The following is a 20,376-nucleotide window of genomic DNA, read 5'->3' as shown; positions in this document are numbered from 1 at the left end:
TGTTATGGTTGATTTTAGAATGGTGGGGGAGAGGGGAGAAAGTGTCAAGCTGTTTCCCTACCACGGAAGGATGGTATTCAGCTCTTTTGTTAATTTCTTCTGCGTGTGTGTGTGTGTGTGTGTGTGTGTGTATGTATGTCTTTTCAAATTTGCAAGAAAAGTTTGAAATGTTACTCTAACTACAGTTAAAATACACAGGTTCTGTTTTCTACTGTCTTCATTTATAACTTTAAAACTTTCTATAATTTAATTTTATAATATTCTGCAAAATGTTGGTTTTACCAGTATGTGTGAATTCAGGCAGGAATGCCGAGTTCTCCTTCTTTTGTGTGTTGGAAGAGTCTATTACCTACATTTAAACCAACTTTAACCACTTGTCCTGCGGTGCACAGCTCCAGTCCTGTCTCCTTTTTCTAAAATAAAAAGACAATCTGTTACCGTGTTGTCTGAGCTTTCCTGCCTACGGTTCACCTCGGAGGTGCGTTTCTTTCACTGACTAGTTCTGAGATCGTTAAGAGTGGTGACTTGGGTTACCACGCCGCTACCGTCCCTGCTGCCACATCAGTTCACGTCGCCTCCGTCGCACCCCCAGCAGACAGCAGCACCTACCGCTACCGCACGGGGGTACACCCTGACCCCGGGGGCGGAAGTGTCCCGGCAGCACCGGCTCCGCCCCGCCTCTTCCCGCCCCTCCGCCCAATGGGAGCTGGGGCGGTGCCCCCTGTCATGGCCGCCCCCGTGCTGCGGCCTTGATCACCCGCGGCGCCCGCCGTCTGGCTTCACTGTCCTCGCCCGCCGCCTCCCCTTGGCCGCCATGGGCACCGTGCACGCACGGGTAAGCGGCGCGCAGGGGGCGGGCCCGCAGCGGTACGGTCCCGCGGCCGCGGGTCGTGCTCTCCGCTCCTCGACCTTCGGGCCGGGCCCGGGCGGGGGCAAGCGCCAGCCGCCCGTCTCCGCCGGGTGCAGCTCGGGTCGGAAGTGGGACTGGCAGCATGGTCTGGCCACCTTGCTGGGCCTGCCTCAGGGCCTCCGTGCCTCAGGGCCTCCGTGCCTCAGGGCCTCCGTGCCTCAGGGCCGCGCGGCGGCGCCCCGGGCTCCCTGCCCAGTGCCTGCGGGGGCAGCCGGGCCCGTGCCTGCCGTGCTGCCAGGGGTGGGGGCAGGAGATCGGAAAAGGGGTAAGGGGTAGGAGAACGGAGAGCGTCCCTGCCGCTGCCAGCGTCCCGGCGCTCGGAAGCGCCTTTCCTTCCCTCCCCGGGTCTTTCCTTCCTGGCCGGCGGCGGTCGGGGTTGACCTTGCCGCCGGGGCTGGCAAGAGCAAGGCTGCGTAAATGAAAATACTAAAAGGAACAACCCCCCAGAACAAACTACAAAAGGGAAACTGTGCTACACGTGCAGCCCGTACGGTGAGAGGGGAGGTGGGAGGTTTGCACTTCCCTGGTAAACTGCAGCATTCCTTACAGAGGCATGTTATGTCTCGCACATCCAGAGCGGTTGGAGGCCTTTGTGAGCAGATGCTTAAATCTCTATATAGCATTACTTAAAAAAGGAATTTAAATAGTTAAGCGTTTGTTGTGGTCAGACAAGAGGTAGTGGCTATAATGGTAACAGGAAAAAGTCTCTCTTACTTGTCAGAAAATAATTTCAAATACAGATATGTAGGTTCGGAAATACTTCAGGCTGGCAGTGAGAAGCTTCATTAGAGAAGCATCTCGGGATGTTCTAGGTAAGCAGTCCACTCCTGAGCAGTCTGCTGTAAGAGGTGTGTGAGACAGGTTATGAGAAAGTCAAGCTGTAAGAATACCAGTGGAAAGGCTGGTGGTGCTGTACGCTGTAAAGCAAAAGAATCACAGAGCAAACGTCAAGTCCTTGTGAATTTGACTTGACCCCTAAAGCAACCACAGGGCAAAAACTGTTGTGGATAATTCAGGTGTAATTAATGAGCGACTGACTTATTTGGGAGCTAAGAATAGACTGGATGATTCCTCAAGATCCCAGCTAGAATAACACCTCTTCAAAAGCCTTTCGAAAACCAGCAGGTTTCTCTGTAGTGTTTGGTTAGACTGAGGAACACCTGCTGGGGGCTGTTAGGGCTCCATAGTATTTCATTACCAAGCCTAATCTAATTTCTGTTTCAGTTTTGTTTTCCTTGTATTCTTGGTTTTGTATCCATCTGTAGTATAAACTGATACACAATATTGTGTGGATGTGGAGTGTCTCATGCTTGCCCGAAAATTGCTGGGAGTGAGAGAGGATTCTGTCTTCATTTAGGTGGATTCTGATAAGTAACAGCAATTTCCTATTCCATCTGTCCTTAAATAATGCAGCAAATACTGTATTAGTGACTTAAGACTAAAAGTAGATTTACTGAGTTATCCCGTCCTGACCTCTGCTTTTGCAGGCAACCCGCTATTCTGTCATGCTTGAATCTGTTATCTTCTGATAAAGTGTTATTTTAGGACTCTTTAAGGTATAGGAAACAAAGCCCCACTGTGCTGGAAAACATTTTAATTAAACTTTTCACCTGTGATCCATAAGGCCTGAAGTTCTTAAGCATTACTTAGAAGGTTACTTTAAAAAGAAATATTAAAGTATAGATTTGTAGGAACATATTAAAAAGTAACAAAATGCAGACACCCTTTTTAAAAAATTGTTCACATTTCTCTCCCTCTCAAACCCCCAAAATAAGTAGTAACACTGATTTTTTTTTAGATTTTTTTGTTTTAAGAAGGTAGAATTCATCTTTCGAACAGGAAGCGTGTCTTAATAATAAGGGGTGTTTTTTGGAAGAGTGCAGAGTGCTTTAGAGAAATGACTCAACATGGAAGCTATTCACAGCTTTCATTAGAAGGTGCAGAAAGCAGGTAGGTAACAAGTGTGCTGGTAATTCCCCTCATTTTAGTTCTTCCCTTTTGCTTTTTTTTCCCTTAGAATCTGATGAGCACATTGTCAGGAACTGTATTTTTTTCCTTTGCAAAAAGCATAATTCACAAATCGGTGTGCCATATTAAATGCAGTTTTATGCTTTCAGAGTTTGGAGCCTCTTCCAATGGGTGGCCCAGATTTTGGTGCCTTGGGAGAGGAAGCTGAACTGGTTGAAGTTGAACCTGAGCCCAAGCAGGAAATTCTTGAAAACAAAGATGTAAGTACATGAAAAACATCTGGATTTTTTCTCTTAAAATAAATGTCATGGCACCTTGCTTGTTTTTCCCATGTGAACTTTCTAAACTTTGGTTTTAGATGTGAAAGAATTAAATGTAGTACTGGGACTTGAATCTGGTGTTGTCTAGTTCCTGTGTTTTTTAACCTACCACAAGAGTTACTAAATTCAGCTCTGAGATAATAGACCTGTCTCCAGATGCTGCTTTCCCCTCTCTCATAAGACATCGCTGCTTGGGAGAAAACCAAGCAACTGTCCTTAATCTGCTAGAGTGCAGTATTAGCCAAGTTAGGGTAAAACACCACCTCATGAATTATGTTGCTAAGCAAAACACGAACTTCAGCAGAGGATGGTAACATTTGGGTTTTTTAACATTTCACTTTTAAGATCGTGTCTGTCTTTGCCCATGATATGTTTAGTCATGCCGGACGGCTGAGATACCATTATTTTAGTTTTTATTACGATTTTCCTTTCTCTTGTGGTATTCAGAGTCATCCTCTCTAGAAGCTGGACAGTAACATTCGGGTTTTATTGAGGTCATTATGTATATGTTCTGATAGGGTTTTCTTAAAGCAATTTGCAGTAATGCTAGGTGGCTCTCGTGCTGTTTTATTGTATGTGAACACACGAAGCATTTGCAGATTGTTGTTTGTTACACTTACCCCTGTATTTCTAACACACTGTAGTAGTGAGCATGGCTAGTAGGTTTGTTTTTTCTTGTGTGGCTGATACAAGAAATAGCTAACTACAACAAACTACACGTTTTGTTTTACATGTCTTAATATCTCAGTGTGATTTATGCAGTGACTTACTTGTCCGTACAAGACTGACAACTAAAATCCCAGAAGCTACAATGTGTTACTCTCTCTTCTGCTATGACCAGTATTAGCTTTGTTATTAGAGTTCTGTTTTCTTTAATTTTTGAGTTAAGGGAACAACTTTCCAGAATTGTAGATAGCACTGTTTTCTGGTAATGTAGATCAGCAGTAAGACCTAAGAATCTTCAGGATTTTTCACTTGGACAACAATATTTTTTTGTGCACTGGTGATTTTGATACTGTTAGATGCAAACTCAGCACTTGTGTTTAAACATCTGTTCTGTTTAGGTGGTGGTTCAGCATGTGCACTTCGATGGACTTGGAAGGACCAAAGATGACATTATCATGTATGAAATTGCTGATGTTTTCAAGGCTAAAAATCTCATTGATGTAAGTACTGTAGTAACAGACCTACTGTTTAAAAATACAGAGTAGGATTTTCTTTTTCCTGCTTTGGGCTACTCCTTTCAAATACAAGGCAACTTTGTAAAGTTTTATGATGATTATGATCTTGTGATATGGAAGCTAAACTTAAATATGAAATACTGGCAGGTATTATATTTTCTGATGTATTCAGCTCAAAGAGGTTGTGAGATGGCAAAGGGTACTCTCAGATATTTTTTCAGCTTCAATCTTCCTATCTGAGAATTGCTAACTTGATAGGTGACACTTTCAATTAACTTCTTTACGATAAGTTACTGTATCTTGGCACAGATAATTGATGCCAATCTCCACAATGGATCAAAGTGAGAGTTAGGCTGTATGCCCTTGCACTCATAAGTGGTGATTCTTTCTGGAGTATGGCTGGCAATTAGACCTGTAAATTGATGTAAATTTAAACAGATTAAGGTGTTTGAGGTTTTTGCCTAAAGCATAGGCCCCATAAATAGGTGTGTAAATTTTAACTACTGAAAGTTAATAATTGAATAATAGGTTTAAATATTTATAACAATTGGGAAGCAGACTATCAAAAAGTAGGCAATGTGCTGAATGCACTGTGTTTATTTCTTTACAGATTGAAGTATTAAAGTGTTTGTGATCCGTTTTTGAAGGTGCATATATGTGTTTCTATACAAAATCTGTGAATATTGTATGACTTTACTTGCATTCTAACTTTTTTATCCTAGTTGGGTTTTGGTAACCCGAAAATCTCAAATGGACCAGAGGGTCTTTGGAGGTCCCTTCCAACCCAAACTATTCTCTAACTCTATGGTTCTGTGACTAAGCTGCTTATTTCATCCTGTAGGTGATGAGGAAATCGCATGAAGCTCGTGAAAAGTTGCTTCGTCTAGGAATCTTTAGACAGGTGGATGTTCTGATTGATACCTGTCAAGGTATATATTGCCTCCTTAATCCTCACTTTTTTTCCTTATGCAAATGTAGACATATATATATATATACACATGCGTACCTATAATGTATGTTTTCGTGTGTAATAGGTTGGACTTTTCTGTGTAAAAAACTTACTCTCTCATATACCTTTATATATTTTAGATGTACACGTAGGTGTGCTATATATACAAGTGTATGTCTGTAGATATATATGTGTATATATAAATAGCACTTGTATACATGCAAAAATGAGAGACTTTCCAGCGCTATAATAATTACAGTACATATTCCTTCATACAAAGTATCAGAGGGACACTTGAAGAAAAGCTTGAAAATGTGTCCTGTACTTTCACGTATCGCACATCACATAACTGATATTATATCAGCACATTCCTGGTGCTTGAGGAAATGCTAGTAACTGTATCAGTGCTTGTGATTAAGAACTGGCTTATACTATATGTGGGACAGCTGAATGTGTGCAGGTTTCAAAGTAAGGCTCAGTCTGCATTCTTGGACTGGGGGTTGGTTTTCAAACTTGTTGCTGTTCTCTTCAGCAAAGGAAAGTTGTGTTATTGAGAAGGAAGTGCAGAGCAGTCGCACAGGTTGCTGTCACATTTACTTCAAGCAGAATTAGGTACCCTTGACAGCTGTGTTTTCAAACAGCTGCTGTAGCCAGAGCCCTGAGGCTACTGGGCAGTTCTGCTGTTCAGCACTTGACTACAGAATGCTGGGAGTTCTGCCCTAGTGATGGTGTTCTTCTTGCTATGTCAGGACCACTTTAATTTCTGATTATTTTAATGTAAGAATTTATATACATCTTTATTTTTGTGGGTAGGTAAAAAACAAATGTTGCTGTTTCATAATTAAACTAACGTGTTGATAATGAAAGCTAGTCACGCTGCAGTTGAACCAAATTCTGCACTCATATCCAAAAGACATCTTTTTCTCAAGCATTTTTCTTTGTAATGTGGACTTACATTATCATTTAATTCAACCAGTTTTCAGATAATTCAAGGCCTCTTATGTCTGCGGGGTTTTATAGTAGCTTTTTGGAGACAGCATAGATTTGTTTGGCTGGTTTAGTGAGAGGTGTCCCTGTCCATGGCAGGGGGGTTGGAACTAGATGATCTTGAGGTCCTTTCCAACCCTAACTATTCTATGATTCTATGTTTGTTTGTTTATTTGTTTATGTAGGAGATGATGCCCTTCCAAATGGTTTAGATGTAACCTTTGAGGTAACAGAATTGAGAAGAGTAACCGGAAGCTATAACACTATGGTTGGCAACAACGAAGGCAGTATGGTATGGATTATTTCAAATAACTATTAATTCCTTCTGATATTCCTCTTTCTTGTTTCAAACCTAGCAAGGAATTTGGGGATCAAAGCCAAATTATTTTCTTGATCCAGCTTTACTAAGGCTTTGCCAGGCCTTTGTCTCTAAAGAGTCTTTGTATTAGTCAGGCTTTCATTCAGCAAAAGCCTATTTTGAGCTAGGGAAGAATGCTGTAGCTTCCAACTCAGTAGGTTAATGTTTTAATTCTTAAAATTAAATGATTTTTTTTTGTAGTATTTAAGATGCTTTATCTAGCGGAGAGGTTTGTAAGGAGTTTGGCATTTCATTTCTGTGAGATCTGTTTAGAATGTTTTTCTTCTCAGTTGAAATGCTTTATATTTAACTTAGAAATTGTTCTTGGGTTTTACTATTTTACCCTAGTACAAGTTAGTCTGGGCTGCAAAATGCAAGGTTTTCCAGAACCATATAAATTGTGGAACTTGTTTCCATTTGATTCAGTTAAGGGTGGATCAGATTAAAATCTTGTGTGAAAAATATTTATCAGCTGAACAAAAAGTAACAGCTGTACTGTTTTCTGTTAATGTCTTGTTAACAGAAGTGCTGGTGTTAAGTACATCATGCTCTCAGGTGCTCATTCCTGCACCCTTTCTGTCTTATGTGCACAGTGCAGCTGTGCCTGGGGCTGGTAGATAAGCCAGATCAAGGGACTCATCCTTTTCTTCTTAGGGATATTTTTAACATGGATAAAATACTGCACGACTCAGGTGATGCTGTTTTGTAAGTGCAAGATGAATAGGAATTCAGTGAGTTGAGAGCTGCTTATGCAGCTCCTCTGCCAAGAGCAGTGTCCAGATATTGTGGTCTGAATGAAACCAGTAAGAAATCCATGTTGGTTCTAGTGCCTTTGGAAACAGTCTGAAAGCTGCTTTGGTTTCTCTTTTTGTACTTGGCTGTTATTTGATTTTAATTTGTTGTGGAGAAGCAAAATGTTTGAATGATACAAAGGCATGATGCTGGTATTGGCAGCAGAGATTGTTCCCTTAAAAGCTGAATAGATTTGACATTTATTCTAACCCCTTAAATTCATCTGAAGCCTATAGGTCTAACATTTTGTACTAAAATTTCTGGTTAGTTGGATAATTATATTGTAGCCATCATCACAAAGTTCAGGTGCCTGATTTGTTTCCAATAGCTGTTAGACAAAGGCAATCAGCATTTTATACCTTTTTTTACATCCTTTTAAAGTAGAACATACAAGAGTAGAACAGTCCTAGCACAGGTAGTGTCTGTGCTTGGAGGAAACCTGCTCCATCCTTTCTGCCAAAGGACCAAGAGCTGCCAAAGGAATTTGTGCCAGAACAGGCAAAAGCGTTTAACTAGTTTCTGGAGAACTGTAATGCTAATGTTGTACTGCCATCGGGACTGATTGCAAAAGTATCTTGTTGCTCAAAACAAAAATACAGAAAAGTGGCTCTGTATTAATAATTTCCCACTGGCTTATTGCTGTGGTTTCAGTGAACCCTACCTGATGATCAGCTAAAAGTCTGTAGTTGTAGAGCAGCTGCTTATGCCAAAGATTTACTCTCCTGAGCTTTGAAACTGGCTGGGAGATGGTGCTCAAAATAATAGCTGTACTGATGGTACAGTGAGAATGCAGATTAAGTCAGCCACTACTGGTCAGCAATAAAAATTGGATGATTAACTGTAACTTCTGCTGTTGTCATTGCTTTTTCTAACACTGTAAAGAGAAATCGAATTTAAAAGAAAAAACAAATTCAGTTGCAACTGTATTGTCTTTCTCATTCTCATCATAGATATGCTTGTCTTCAGCATGTGATTAAGATGTATGACTGCAAACTATATGAAATGTGAAGGTTGTTTTGTTTTGTTTTGAATTTTCCATAGGTACTTGGTCTCAAGTTCCCAAATCTCTTTGGTCGTGCAGAAAAGGTAACCTTCCAGTTCTCCTATGGAACAAAGGAAACTTCGTATGGCCTGTCACTCTTCAAACCACAGCCTGGAAGCTTTGAAAGAAAGTAGGTGATACATTTTTAAGTACCTTTTCTTTTAGTTGAAGGAATATAATACAATAAGATCTTTCATTGAGTAGTAATTAAATGTATTCATTTCCTGAGGATCTGTTAATAATGTGGCAGAGCTGGTTTCTTAAGGTTTTTTTGAGAATTGAAAATTCCACCTACTTAGTTTCACTTTCAAACCTACCAATAATGTTGTGTTTCAGCTTTTCAATTAACCTGTACAAAGTAACTGGGCAATTCCCTTGGAGCTCTCTTCGTGAAACCGATAGAGGGATATCAACAGAATTTAATGTAAGTGTAGCACAGGTGTTTGTGGAAATCATGCTTCCTTTACATGTAATTCAAGTCACAGCTGGCTTTTGCAAATATTTAGCTGACTTTTTCAATGATGGAAACACTTGTGCACAGGGCTAACTTGCCATTATTTGAAAGAGGTCAACATTTTTAAAATGGTGGAGGTAATAAACCTTAGTCTTGTTAGAATTCAGTTTTATTTTGGCTGTATAAAAATACCAGTGAATTTTTTCTCCAAATTTTAAATCTTTAAAGTATCATTTCAGAGAGGTGGCTGGCTGCTTACCTCACTATATCAGCCCAATTGAAGATACTTCTCATTTGGGATGGAGCAAGTAATGTGCACCTACTGGGAGAAACTGTTTGCTGGTGCAGGAACTCCCTGAAAATGGGTTTCTCTCTGATCCTAGCAATTTGAAAAGAAAAAGCGTATTTAAGTATAAAACAACGTTCATTAGAAAGATTTTTCAGGGAAATGTTTATTTCCAACCCTAACTATTCTATGATTCTATGATTTTCATTTTGTAGCAGTTTTTCATGTCATACTCAATTTTTTGTTTGTAGTTTCCAGTCTGGAAGACCAATCACACACTGAAGTGGGAGGGTGTGTGGAGAGAGCTTGGCTGCCTTGCTAGAACAGCATCCTTTTCTGTTCGAGAAGAAAGTGGACACTCTCTTAAATCTTCTCTCTCTGTAAGGCTTTTTCCTGATATTTTTTTAAAGCACGTTATTTTGAGTCATAGTTACAAATTACATCAAAGGAGCTTTTTGTCTTAGCAGGTTCTGTGTTTTACTTCAGACATCTCTTGCTGTGTTTGGTCATTCACACAGAGTCATCCAGGAGGTCCGAAGAGAGAACATATTTTCATAGTTGACTTGCATAGGCCAGCTTGTTCTTTCTGCGGGGCCTCCCTCTGTCTCCCCCTATGTCTCTCTTTTGCAGAATGGTCTTGTTTTTGTAAAAGACAGGATCAGCAAATTTGCTCATCCTAAAGCTGCTGTGCCCTTTCTAAATATTATTTCCTATAGCAGTTTTTGGTCACTTATCATCTTTAACTTGTAGATTACGAATTGTAGGAAAGAAAGTATTTGCAGGTTACTGTCATAGGCTTGGTAATTTACACTGGAACATTGTTGCTGCTATGTTTCTGGTGTGTACCATGGTCAAAAGATATAAATGCATGCATTTAGTGTGGCCTCTAAATTCAGAACTAAATTAGTCTGTAGGTATATTGTTCCCAAGTCCATGGAGCTACACTAGCCTTAGCTGGAGCTGTGGTAGTCTTCTGCTGTTTGCACAGTTTTTGAAAGAAAATAATACAGTCACTCTGAATCTCAGCAGGTATGAGAACCTGAAAATACATTTTTGATTCTTTTCAGCATGCCATGGTAATTGATTCCCGGAACTCCTCAATCTTGCCAAGACGAGGTGCTTTGCTGAAAATTAATCAGGTAGTATTAAATCACTTATGCTATTACTGGATTTTATCTGTAAGCGTATTTGAATAAGTCTTCACCTAATTGATGTTCATGTTAAAAATGTCTACAAAGTTAAAATTAATCATAAATTGACCAGGAGTCAGTGATGACCAGTATTTACTTTTATAATGTGTGCCTTTTAAAATCGTGAAACTGGTTTTATGATGGCAGATTTTCATTTTAAGACCATTGGTCTAAAACAGCACAGCCATTTTGGCTCGCCGTTAGCATTAAATTATTTTACTAGCTGAGATAGATACATTATCCCTGACTACACTTTACAGTAGGTATTAGTCCTTCTTTTCTAATACTGCCATGTAAGACTACTGGACTCTTGGCCTGTTGCTACTTACAAAGTCTGTAAATCTTAGATTTAAAAATGGAAGACTTGAGTAAAACTAACTCTCAAAGTCATACACATGTATCATCTTAGCACAGAAAATGGTTTTCACTCTTGCTACTTTCAGAGCGTTTAGAAAAGCTGGCTTTTCTGGTGTATGAGTTACAACTTCAGAAACATTAGCTTCTGCAATGCTTTAGAAGCAGATTGCTTTGAAATGCCCTTGGAAGTAGAAGTAGTACTGTTTCTATAAGCAGCAGGGAACTATTCTGTTTCTGAGTGAAAAAGGTGGTCATAATTCAGGGTTTTGTTAACATACCATTTGTTAGGTGCTCCCTCTAACACTGATTCAAGTCACTTGTTACTTTCAACTTGCATTGGTGTAATGCAATAGGCCTGCTGGTTCTTCAGCGCTGCCTTAGTGCATATGAATCTTTTCAGGTCTAGGTAAATACAGTAAGAGTTCTGATTTTGGGTGTTGAATTTTCCAGCTCCATTCTATTTTGCCATCATGTACAAGATGACTTAGAAAGCAATACCTTGGCTTAATATGTGGAGGAGAAAAATGCTGTTCATTGTTCTAAGGGTCATGTGTGGTTTTTTGTTCGTTCAAAATTCAGTTTTCTCTCCATACCAGTGTATCTGTATTTCTTGTACAGAAAGCACTGCTTATGCTGATGCAGACATGATGAACTTTTAGAAGGAAGAGACATGTAATATCCATTACAACTTTCATAAACTTATGTCTTTGCAGGAGTTGGCTGGCTATACAGGTGGAGACGTGAGCTTTCTGAAAGAGGATTTTGAATTTCAGTTGAATAAGCAACTTATCTGGGATTCGGTAATTTTTTTAAAGATAATTTAGTGATTGATCTGATTTAGCAAATGAGGTTATTAAGTCTGTGTCTTATGATGATTTTTCACCATAGATAAGAAGATGATTGTGGAAGTGAAAGATGGATGGTGTAAATATGTTAATTTGTTTCTTTGAAAGTGAAATACTCTTATTTTTAACCTGACGTTCCGCCATGTGCAGTCACGTGAGAAGTGGGCACTTTGGAAAGAATGACTAGTCTGACAGCTAACGATGTGAACTGTTCTCCTTTCAGAAGTAATGTTGGGCATGTCTGTTCTTTGTGATCTTTATAAAGAGTGATTTTCCAAAACCGATGACAGCCTTTGTTCTGTCTCTTTCATCTGGTTATGAATATTCTGAATAATCTTGGTTTAGTTTTCTTTTGTCATTGTAAATTGTGAATATTTGATTGTTAATTTCAATATCATGGCATGTAATTATTTCTTCTATGTAAAATTACTGGGAAAGAATGGGAAGACTGATTTCACTGCAGCGCTAAGCCTGCACTAAAACATTTTGTGCTCAATGAACAATTCAAGTTCCAATAAGAAAGGCATGTGCTGCAATGAGAAGTTTATATGAGACCCTAGTCTGCCACACCATAGGCAGAACACATCACAGGTTTTATGGTGCAGTGTCTGCAGTAGTATTTTGGTTTAGAGTCACTGTGTGGTTTTGAAATTAAATTCCTATCCCATCATCACTTAAAGTCTTGATTTGGTTAGCAGAGCTGTTCTTGTGTATCCCAACAAGATTTCCTTCAGAGGAAACAACACTGTTCATGTTTAATGAACTTTATGGGAGCATAATGATTAGGAGATTCAGGCAGCTTTACAGTTTCATACCTGAATGGGGAATTAAACAGCAACTTCTATTATGAAGATTTAAAAATCAGAGGTTACAATAATTTGCATCCCAACATACCAAAAGAAAAAAACCAAACCCAAACCAGAATGAAAAAGCGTTTAATGTGAGGCAAATCGGTTTGACCAGTAAGGCCAACACATTTTAAGGCTGTTTTCTGTATCCCTTTCTGACTATGTTATTATGTTTGCGCCTTCCATGTGGTAGGAGAAAAGGCATTGCCTGATGAGTGCACTTCTAATCATCTTACATTTATTTGCTGACCTTTAGCTGAGAAAGACAGTGTATTCCCCTATGAAGTAATTTAATGGCTTCATAGCTACGCAAAGAGGACTTGTTCTTACCCATGACTGTTAATATGACTACATTGTGAATGGAAGTGAAGTGTATCTCATCATGTGGTGTACATAATTTTATATCACCCATTGTTCATGAGTGTAGATTTGGCATGCAGCTGGCTTTTGCATATGCCATGTGTTGTGTAACCAGACGTGTGTACTGCCTGAATATGGCAGGGGAAGCATCTGGGGACACTTGGGGCAGAGGGTAGCACGAGTGTGCTGTAAAATTAGAGATATTATCCAACACCTTTAGGCTAGGTGTTGCCAATAGATCTCACCATCTGGCAGTAGTACTTCTACTTGGTACACAGGCACCAAGCAAATGATTAGATCATTAATCTATTTATTATAATGATTTGTCTCCCAAGAATTACCATATAGCAGTATATAGCATATCAGCAGTAATGCTGTATGTGTATTTGATGCCAGTAAAGTGAGTTGCAGAAGGTGGTTTCCTTTAATTCCAAGGCTAATTTACAGACAGGTAGTAGTTGTACATTTTTGCTTGTTATTTGCTTGACTTAGCCTCTGTGGATTTAAAATTGCCAGGTCTAATTTATGGCGGCAGTGTTGTCTTACTTCAAGACGTGAAAATTCATCAGAAAATAGGAGCTGGATGAGCGTTCTATTCAGCAACAGTAAAACTGGCGCTTGGTGCCCATGTGCTATTGTCAACTTTTTCAAGGTGTAGCGCTGCATAAACGAAAGAGGGCAGCAGTGATCAAGAGCTCCCTGAAAATGCCGTTGCTGCTGTTGATACCTATGCATACACTGTGATCATCTGTTAGTTTTTGTCAGACTAAGGGGAGCTCTGCCTGTTACTGAGCGATTAAAGTTTACTAATACTGTTTTAGGGAAATTAAGTAGCATGTATTAATAAACAACTTCTTATTCTCTCCAAAGGCTTTTTCAGCATCACTTTGGGGTGGAATGCTAGTACCTATTGGAGACAAGCCATCCAGTATAGCTGACAGGCAAGTTTTTAGATGGTTCTTAATTTCTTTCTGCAGGTAACATAGAAAACTATAGTAGAAGAGCAAAGTCATAGTAGTTTTGTTTCTGAGGAGAATCAAACATTTCTAGTTAGCTTTAATTGCATGTTAGTGCTCAAGCCGTACCTTTTGGTTTTGATTTTCTTTTTGGGATAGTTCGTAGTAGCTCTGCCTGCCAATATTTAGGGTTGCAAAATGATACTTATCATCTGCAAAATTTTCTGTCAGGCATAGGTAACACTGTAGGTATTTTTAGACATAAAGCCATATTGTAGGTGTTGGCTTTTTAGGCAGTTCTGCTTTCTTAACACCTGTGTTTAAAGATCTCTAGCAGAAGCCATTTAGACTTAAGTTTGTTTACAATAAATACTAAATACTGAGTGTCAACTTCATATATGATTGATCTTAACTATAGTATTTCTATCAAAATTATTACAACGGACAGAATCAGTATTCTGATTCTTCTTTAGTGCTGGGGATGCTTCTGTTTTGATGTTTGTAATTGATGGAAGACTTATTTTTATTATTAATACTCCCATTTATTTTGAAAATTCTATCGAATGCATGAGGATTTAAATATCATTTCTTGTATTTCTTTAAATACACTTTGCTAAACCAGTTACAAAGTTACCTGTAACTCTGAAAAGCATTGACAGAATTTTGGCTAGATATTTTCAAAGACATCCTTTCAAGGGAAGCTTTAAATTGAATTTGACTGTATTCACTAGGTTTTACCTTGGCGGACCAACAAGCGTGCGTGGATTCAGTATGTACAGCATCGGACCCCAGAGTGAAGGTCTGACATGCTTAAATTCCACTCCTCTGACAATACTGTAAATATTAGTGTGTAACAAAGAGTCCGATTCTGGCCTTAAGCTTTGTATAGCTTAAAAATAATTGTTCCCACTCTGCATTTTGAATCTGAGAAGTGTTATGTCATTATGTGTTAGTTCACAATGGAATACAGCCTGGTAGTTCTTAGTAAGGCCATTAGCTAATTTTATAAACCAACTGTGTGTTCCAACTTGCACACTTCCAGTATGTCAATTTAATTAGTAAGCAACCTTCAAGCTGAAAAGGGTCCCAAAAGATGGTTATAGCAACATCCACATTAAATCTGTTTACTACAGTGTATATTCAGGTAGCCTAGGGGAAAGGTAATCTGATCAACAGAGGTGTTTTGAGAGCTAGGAGCTTCCTCAGTTTTATTGCTATTGCCTTGCTGTTATCAGTGGATTCAGTATTCAGTATATTTTAAAGCTAATTGTTTAATTTTATCAATTTCCCATTTTTAGAACCAAGGCAGGTGTTTCAGTGGTGTTTCAATGTTCAGGAGGTAGTCTCTGATGAAACACAAGTGGGTGCTTGTGTCTCAGGCGGTCCCTGGTGAGGGAGAGAATTAAAAAGGCTCTTCACTTGGAAGGTTTAAAGAATTGTGTAAGTGCTAATTTCTTTACTTGATAATGGTGAGGTTGGAGAGAGCCAGAAGAGAATGGCAAGAGTTGGAAATGGTAGACCTAAAACAACTTAAGGATGTGTTTTTGTACCTTTTAATAACTGGTTCTTTGAATATATGTTACAGTATATGCTTTTACTCTAACATTTTACCAAAACAGGTGATTACTTGGGAGGAGAAGCCTACTGGGCTGGAGGCTTGCATCTATACACCCCTCTCCCTTTCCGGCCAGGCAGGGGAGGGTTTGGAGACCTTTTCCGAACACATTTCTTCCTTAATGCTGGAAACCTCTGCAATCTGAACTATGGTAAGACTCAGTAGAACTATGTATAATTCTTCTATATATATGAAAGCAAAAAAGAGAGCTTTTTCATGTCTGTTTACACAAAAGCAGTTTACTTACGATGTATATTTTGGTGCCTGTAAAAGGCTACTGCTATTAACTTGTATATTTGACAGATTGCCAGTAATTTTTTTAGCTCTTTGCATAAATTCAAGCACAACTTGTACAGAAGAGAACTGGAATGGTAACAGTAATATCTGTGAATAGTTGATGTTCTCAGACTAATGGGGTAATTGATTAACACCTGCTATCGTACACTGTTCTCGAGTGAGACTGGAAGATGATGTTCTAGTGGGATTCTAATGTTTCCTAGGATGAACTAAATAAAAAGTGGTAGCATGAGTGTAGGTGAGGGTGCAATAGCTGATGTGACTTTTTCTCCCTCTCCCATTCCCAACTTTTTTCAAGATGTATTTAGTGTATCAGTGTATGACTTTTCAGTATCATTTTAATCAATTTGGGGGTATCGTGATATTTGATGACTGCCTCACTTGATGGAAGAGAAGCAGCATCCATATGGGAGTGAGACACTTTATGCACAATTGAAGAGCAGGTTAACTGATTATAAGAGACCTACTAAAGATATTTAAGTCTTTAGTATTCACTTCCATATTCATGCATATAGGTACCCTATAGTGGGAAATGAAGATTAACCAGCAATCCAACTAAATCATAGTAGTTTGGGTCCAAGACGGAGTTCATGAGAGTTACGGGTAGTAAATAAATTTTGAGTCTGCAGGTGGTGCTCCTAAATAGTGTGGCTTCTAGCTATGAAAATCCAGGTAGCTGCTGACCATCTTGACAGCTTACTTTGATCCTTGCTCTCCTGCTCTTTTGCTTTTAGGTGATGGTCCCAGAGCTCACTTGCAGAAGCTGGCAGAGTATATCCGATGGTCTTATGGTGCTGGAATAGTGCTCCGACTTGGAAACATTGCTAGATTAGAACTTAACTACTGTTTCCCCATGGGAGTACAGTCTGGTGACAGGTTTGTTTTTTACACTAAATCCTTTAGTAGTAACTGTTTTTAAAGGTTACTGCGCTTATATCTAGTTTTGTCAGAGAGACTTGCTGCCCTTTAATTTTGTTTATTCTGTGCCAGTTTAGAGATATTTCAACGCTTGATTCTCTTCTTTCTGCTTGCTATATTCATACTGGTTTCACAGTGCTTCTTGACTGAAGACTCTGTTTCTTGAGTTTCAAAGATCACTGAAAGCAGCTGTTGAAATGTATGAATAGCTGTGCAGCAGGTTCTATGTTTTTATGGGAAATGATTGCTCAAACAGATCATGGTATTTTCTTAAGTCTTCCGAAAACAAATGAGTGGATAAATACCGAGTTTAATGTCTGCTTGAAAGATGAAAACAAGTTTAACTATAGGTAAAGAGAAAGGGAGAACAAAATAATTTGTTAGCAATGAATCAGCAGTAAGAAAGCATCAAGCAGTAAGAAAGCTTCAGGGGGGCTGCTGTTACCTGTGAAAGCTATGTGAGAAACTGTATTTGGTACGGGAGTTGGATTATGTTTTTGCTTCTCGTTCATATGAAATGTGAATTAATAACAGCAATTTGAAAATTATGGGCTTGATTTTGCAAATGTAAATGCTCTGTTTGATACAGTGGCAAAGCATTTACTTAAAAAAGCCTATGTCAGCTAAAATTTGAATTATAACTTTCCAAAGATTGAAAACCTTGGAAATTTGGGGATAGGGAGAATTGATTTTAACTTCATCAGGGTCTTATATATCACTTACGTTATTTATTACTTGTTTCTTTTCAGGATATGTGATGGTGTTCAGTTTGGAGCAGGAATCAGATTTCTATAATACAGAAACATTTTACATCAGTATATGAAATTGTGCTCTGCAACTGAAATCAAGACTATAATACAGCTTGATACTTTTGAAAAACAGTACACATCTGAGCGATTTACCTCAGACTCCACAAGAAACTGCATTAAAGAATTATGCTGTAAAGGTTCATTGTACTTCTGATTCTTATCAAACATGGGAGAGTGTGTGTAGGATTCTAGCTACTTGAAGTTAAAGCTTTTAATTATTAGTTACTTAAAATATTAAAAGATTTGTGTCAGGAACTGGTTCTTGAATACAGTTCACATGATTATAGTTGTCATTGGTCTGCATAGTCTTCACTCTTCCAGCCACAAGTTTCACAAGTGTTGGGACAACCAAGTGTGAGTATGGCTAAAAGTGGAAGTTGAGGGGAAACAGTTTTCCTCCATCATCAACTTCCGTGAGCAAATGACCCTGAAAAAATTCTGTTACTCATCAAAAAATATGTTACACAAGTAGTGGTTGTGAGTGAACTTAAATGTTCTGATTTGAGTATCTTAGAGTCATAGAATGATTTGGGTTTGAAGGGACCTTAAAGATCGTCTAGTTAAACCCTTGTGCCATGGGCAGGGACACCTTCCACTATGCTAGGTTGCTCCAAGCCCCGTCCAACCTGGACTTGAACACTGCCGGGGATGGGGCAGCCACAGCTTTTCTGGGCCACCTGTGCCAGCGCTTCAGCACCCTCACAGTAAAGAACTTCTTCCTAAAATCTAATCTAAATCTACCCTATTTCACTGTTGTAAATCATCTATATTTAAATGCCTTCTACAATCTGAATTGCATACTGTAAAAATTTAAGTTGGCTGTCTAGCACAGTAAATACTAAAATTCAAGAATGTCTTTGAAAGATGCAGAGTTCTCAACTTTGCAGTGGTTTTGAGTGTTTTGATGCTCTCAGCAAAACTATTGATTTGGGTCTTCGGAACAAATCCTTTTGTAGCAGCTGCAGAAAGGGATGTATATACGTGTTCATGTGATACTGCTTTGTTTGATTTTGTGTGAGAGGCATGCCAATCTACTGACTTCTTTAGTTGCTGATTACACTTAAAAGTGACCTCATACTTTATCAGCTGGCATATATTCCAGTTTCTATAAGGTCAGACTAACTCAATAGTAGTCCTAAAAAATTATCTTTGAAGGTAGTTACAGACTAATTTTTTTATATGTATTAATCCCAAATTGTCAATCCTAAGAGAATCTGAACCTAGAGTCCACTTTCCCTGCAACTAAATTCACATTTTTTTGTTATTAAGTTGGTAAATTTAAAATCATAATACAAAGAAGTAGAACAGAAATACACCAGCTATTACACACCTGGTTTCTCCTACCGTGGTAAAGACACAGGTTTGGACATAACTGGCAGGCTACTTTGCTGAATGCTATGAGGACTGCCATGATATCGTGTTCCCGGTCAAGTTAAGCTGTGACCCCACTCTCTTGAAAGAAAGCACAGTTTTATACATTGCTTCAGCACTGGTATATATTGACGTTGCTGTAGTACAGTAGTTAAATCTGTTGATAACTCACTTTCTAAAATACAAAGTCTAGAAACTTCTGCCTAGTTTTGCAGAGCTCCGCCTGGGTAAACATCCTTTCCTTCTTGCAAAGGCTCACAGATGTTCAAAACAAAACTGTGGGAATGACAGAAGTCAGGTCTATTTCAAAGAACAAAGTTTACTATGAAAAACCTTTTTCAGTGTATGTATCTAACAGCTACTGTAGCAAATTCATGTTTAACAAATAACTTTCTGATGTTTTGTTGTTGTTATGAGATAAAACATGGCACTATGTTAAGAATGTCAACAGATGTTACTAGTTTTTCTCCAGCACTATCTACATTTTGACATATAAAAGTATTTTTAATGGGAATGTTTAGATACCAAAATGCTGTTAGGATTTTCTCCTAGGAGTTTGAAGGTTTTTTTGGCCCTTTTGATAAAATTAGATGTATTTTATGGCCTTAGGAACTCTTTTGTGCACGTTTGTTACTAAAGGCTGCTCAAGTGTAATACTTGAATATTACGCAAGAGAGCCCTAAGCGAGTATCAGTTTTAGAGGGCATAGTCATCTTCCTGAGTTGAGCAGGCCTACAGAAACAGCCTTGGCCTCAGGCTGCACACCAGGAAGCACCTAGTCCACAAGTAAGTTTTGAAAGAATTGTGATCCATACGAGAAATTAAGGGATGAATTGGGGAAATGCTGAAGGCTGAAGAGGCCTTTCGGGCACGTCTGCTGACAGATCATGCTGTATCACACATAGGAGGATTGTCCAGTAAGGATAAAGGGAGGAAAACTATGTTACATGAGCCTTTATCTGGGTCACTCTTTCCCTACCTGTATTGCAGGATAACATTTCCTTAGAGCGTATAATAAGTGCACAAAAGCTATTACAGTATATAACATATCCCTGTATTCCTTGGGATGACAACTGTTACTTCTATAGAATATTGATGTGATTAATATATCCCCATTGAAAATTTGTTGCAGAGGCTCTTAACAGATGGATAAGATAGAGATCAGAATCCTACTAGAAGCTGCTGTCCTGCTAAGCAAACTCTATGGCTGAACAGCTCTGGACAGATCTGAAGCAATTCTCTTGGGTGATTGCATGTCTGTCCAGAGTACATCTGTGAAAGGATAAAAGGTGCAAGGATGGCCTGCAATCATATCTGTGATTCAGAAGCATGGTATTTTCCTAAATGGATAGTTTTGGAAGACACTTTACCGATTGTGTAGTGAAGGTGTTCTTGCTTTTATAGCCATGTGCAGCGTTAGGGACAGTAAGGTGGTGGTAAATGCTTTCAGGTGGTACACCTGAAGTGCGCACCCATGTGCTTGTGAACATTTTATGTGAACAGTGCTGAGGATGCAAATGCCATCTGAAGCACAGAGTTTCTTCAGTCCTCTCTAGAGCCTAA

The 20,376-nt window shown here is 39.0% G+C and overlaps 1 protein-coding gene across 1 annotated transcript; it reads left to right on the top strand.

Moving 5' to 3' along the window:
- The first annotated feature begins 695 nt into the window (after positions 1-695).
- On the top strand, positions 696-17,584 carry SAMM50 (SAMM50 sorting and assembly machinery component). Its single transcript, XM_065673039.1, has 15 exons — positions 696-835; positions 3,028-3,138; positions 4,263-4,364; positions 5,221-5,308; positions 6,501-6,607; positions 8,507-8,637; positions 8,844-8,931; positions 9,499-9,627; positions 10,315-10,386; positions 11,508-11,594; positions 13,718-13,788; positions 14,535-14,602; positions 15,423-15,569; positions 16,450-16,591; positions 17,383-17,584. Exons 1-15 carry the CDS (start codon positions 815-817, stop codon positions 17,426-17,428), a joined length of 1,410 nt encoding a protein of 469 aa, XP_065529111.1. The 5' UTR covers positions 696-814; the 3' UTR covers positions 17,429-17,584.
- Positions 17,585-20,376: the final 2,792 nt, after the last annotated feature.

The sequence above is a fragment of the Lathamus discolor genome, chromosome 1 (assembly GCF_037157495.1).
Source record: "Lathamus discolor isolate bLatDis1 chromosome 1, bLatDis1.hap1, whole genome shotgun sequence".
NCBI classification, from domain to species: Eukaryota; Metazoa; Chordata; class Aves; order Psittaciformes; family Psittacidae; genus Lathamus; species Lathamus discolor.
Note: the sequence above shows the minus strand (reverse complement) of the source record. Positions and strands in the feature narration are given on the sequence as shown.

Excerpts from the sequence above, each read along its gene's own strand:
- SAMM50 (XM_065673039.1), top strand. The coding sequence starts at position 815 with ATGGGCACCGTGCACGCACGG. Across the intron at positions 4,365-5,220 it reads AGGCTAAAAATCTCATTGAT|GTGATGAGGAAATCGCATGA; the intron begins GTAAGTACTGTA and ends TTCATCCTGTAG. Across the intron at positions 10,387-11,507 it reads CTTTGCTGAAAATTAATCAG|GAGTTGGCTGGCTATACAGG; the intron begins GTAGTATTAAAT and ends ATGTCTTTGCAG.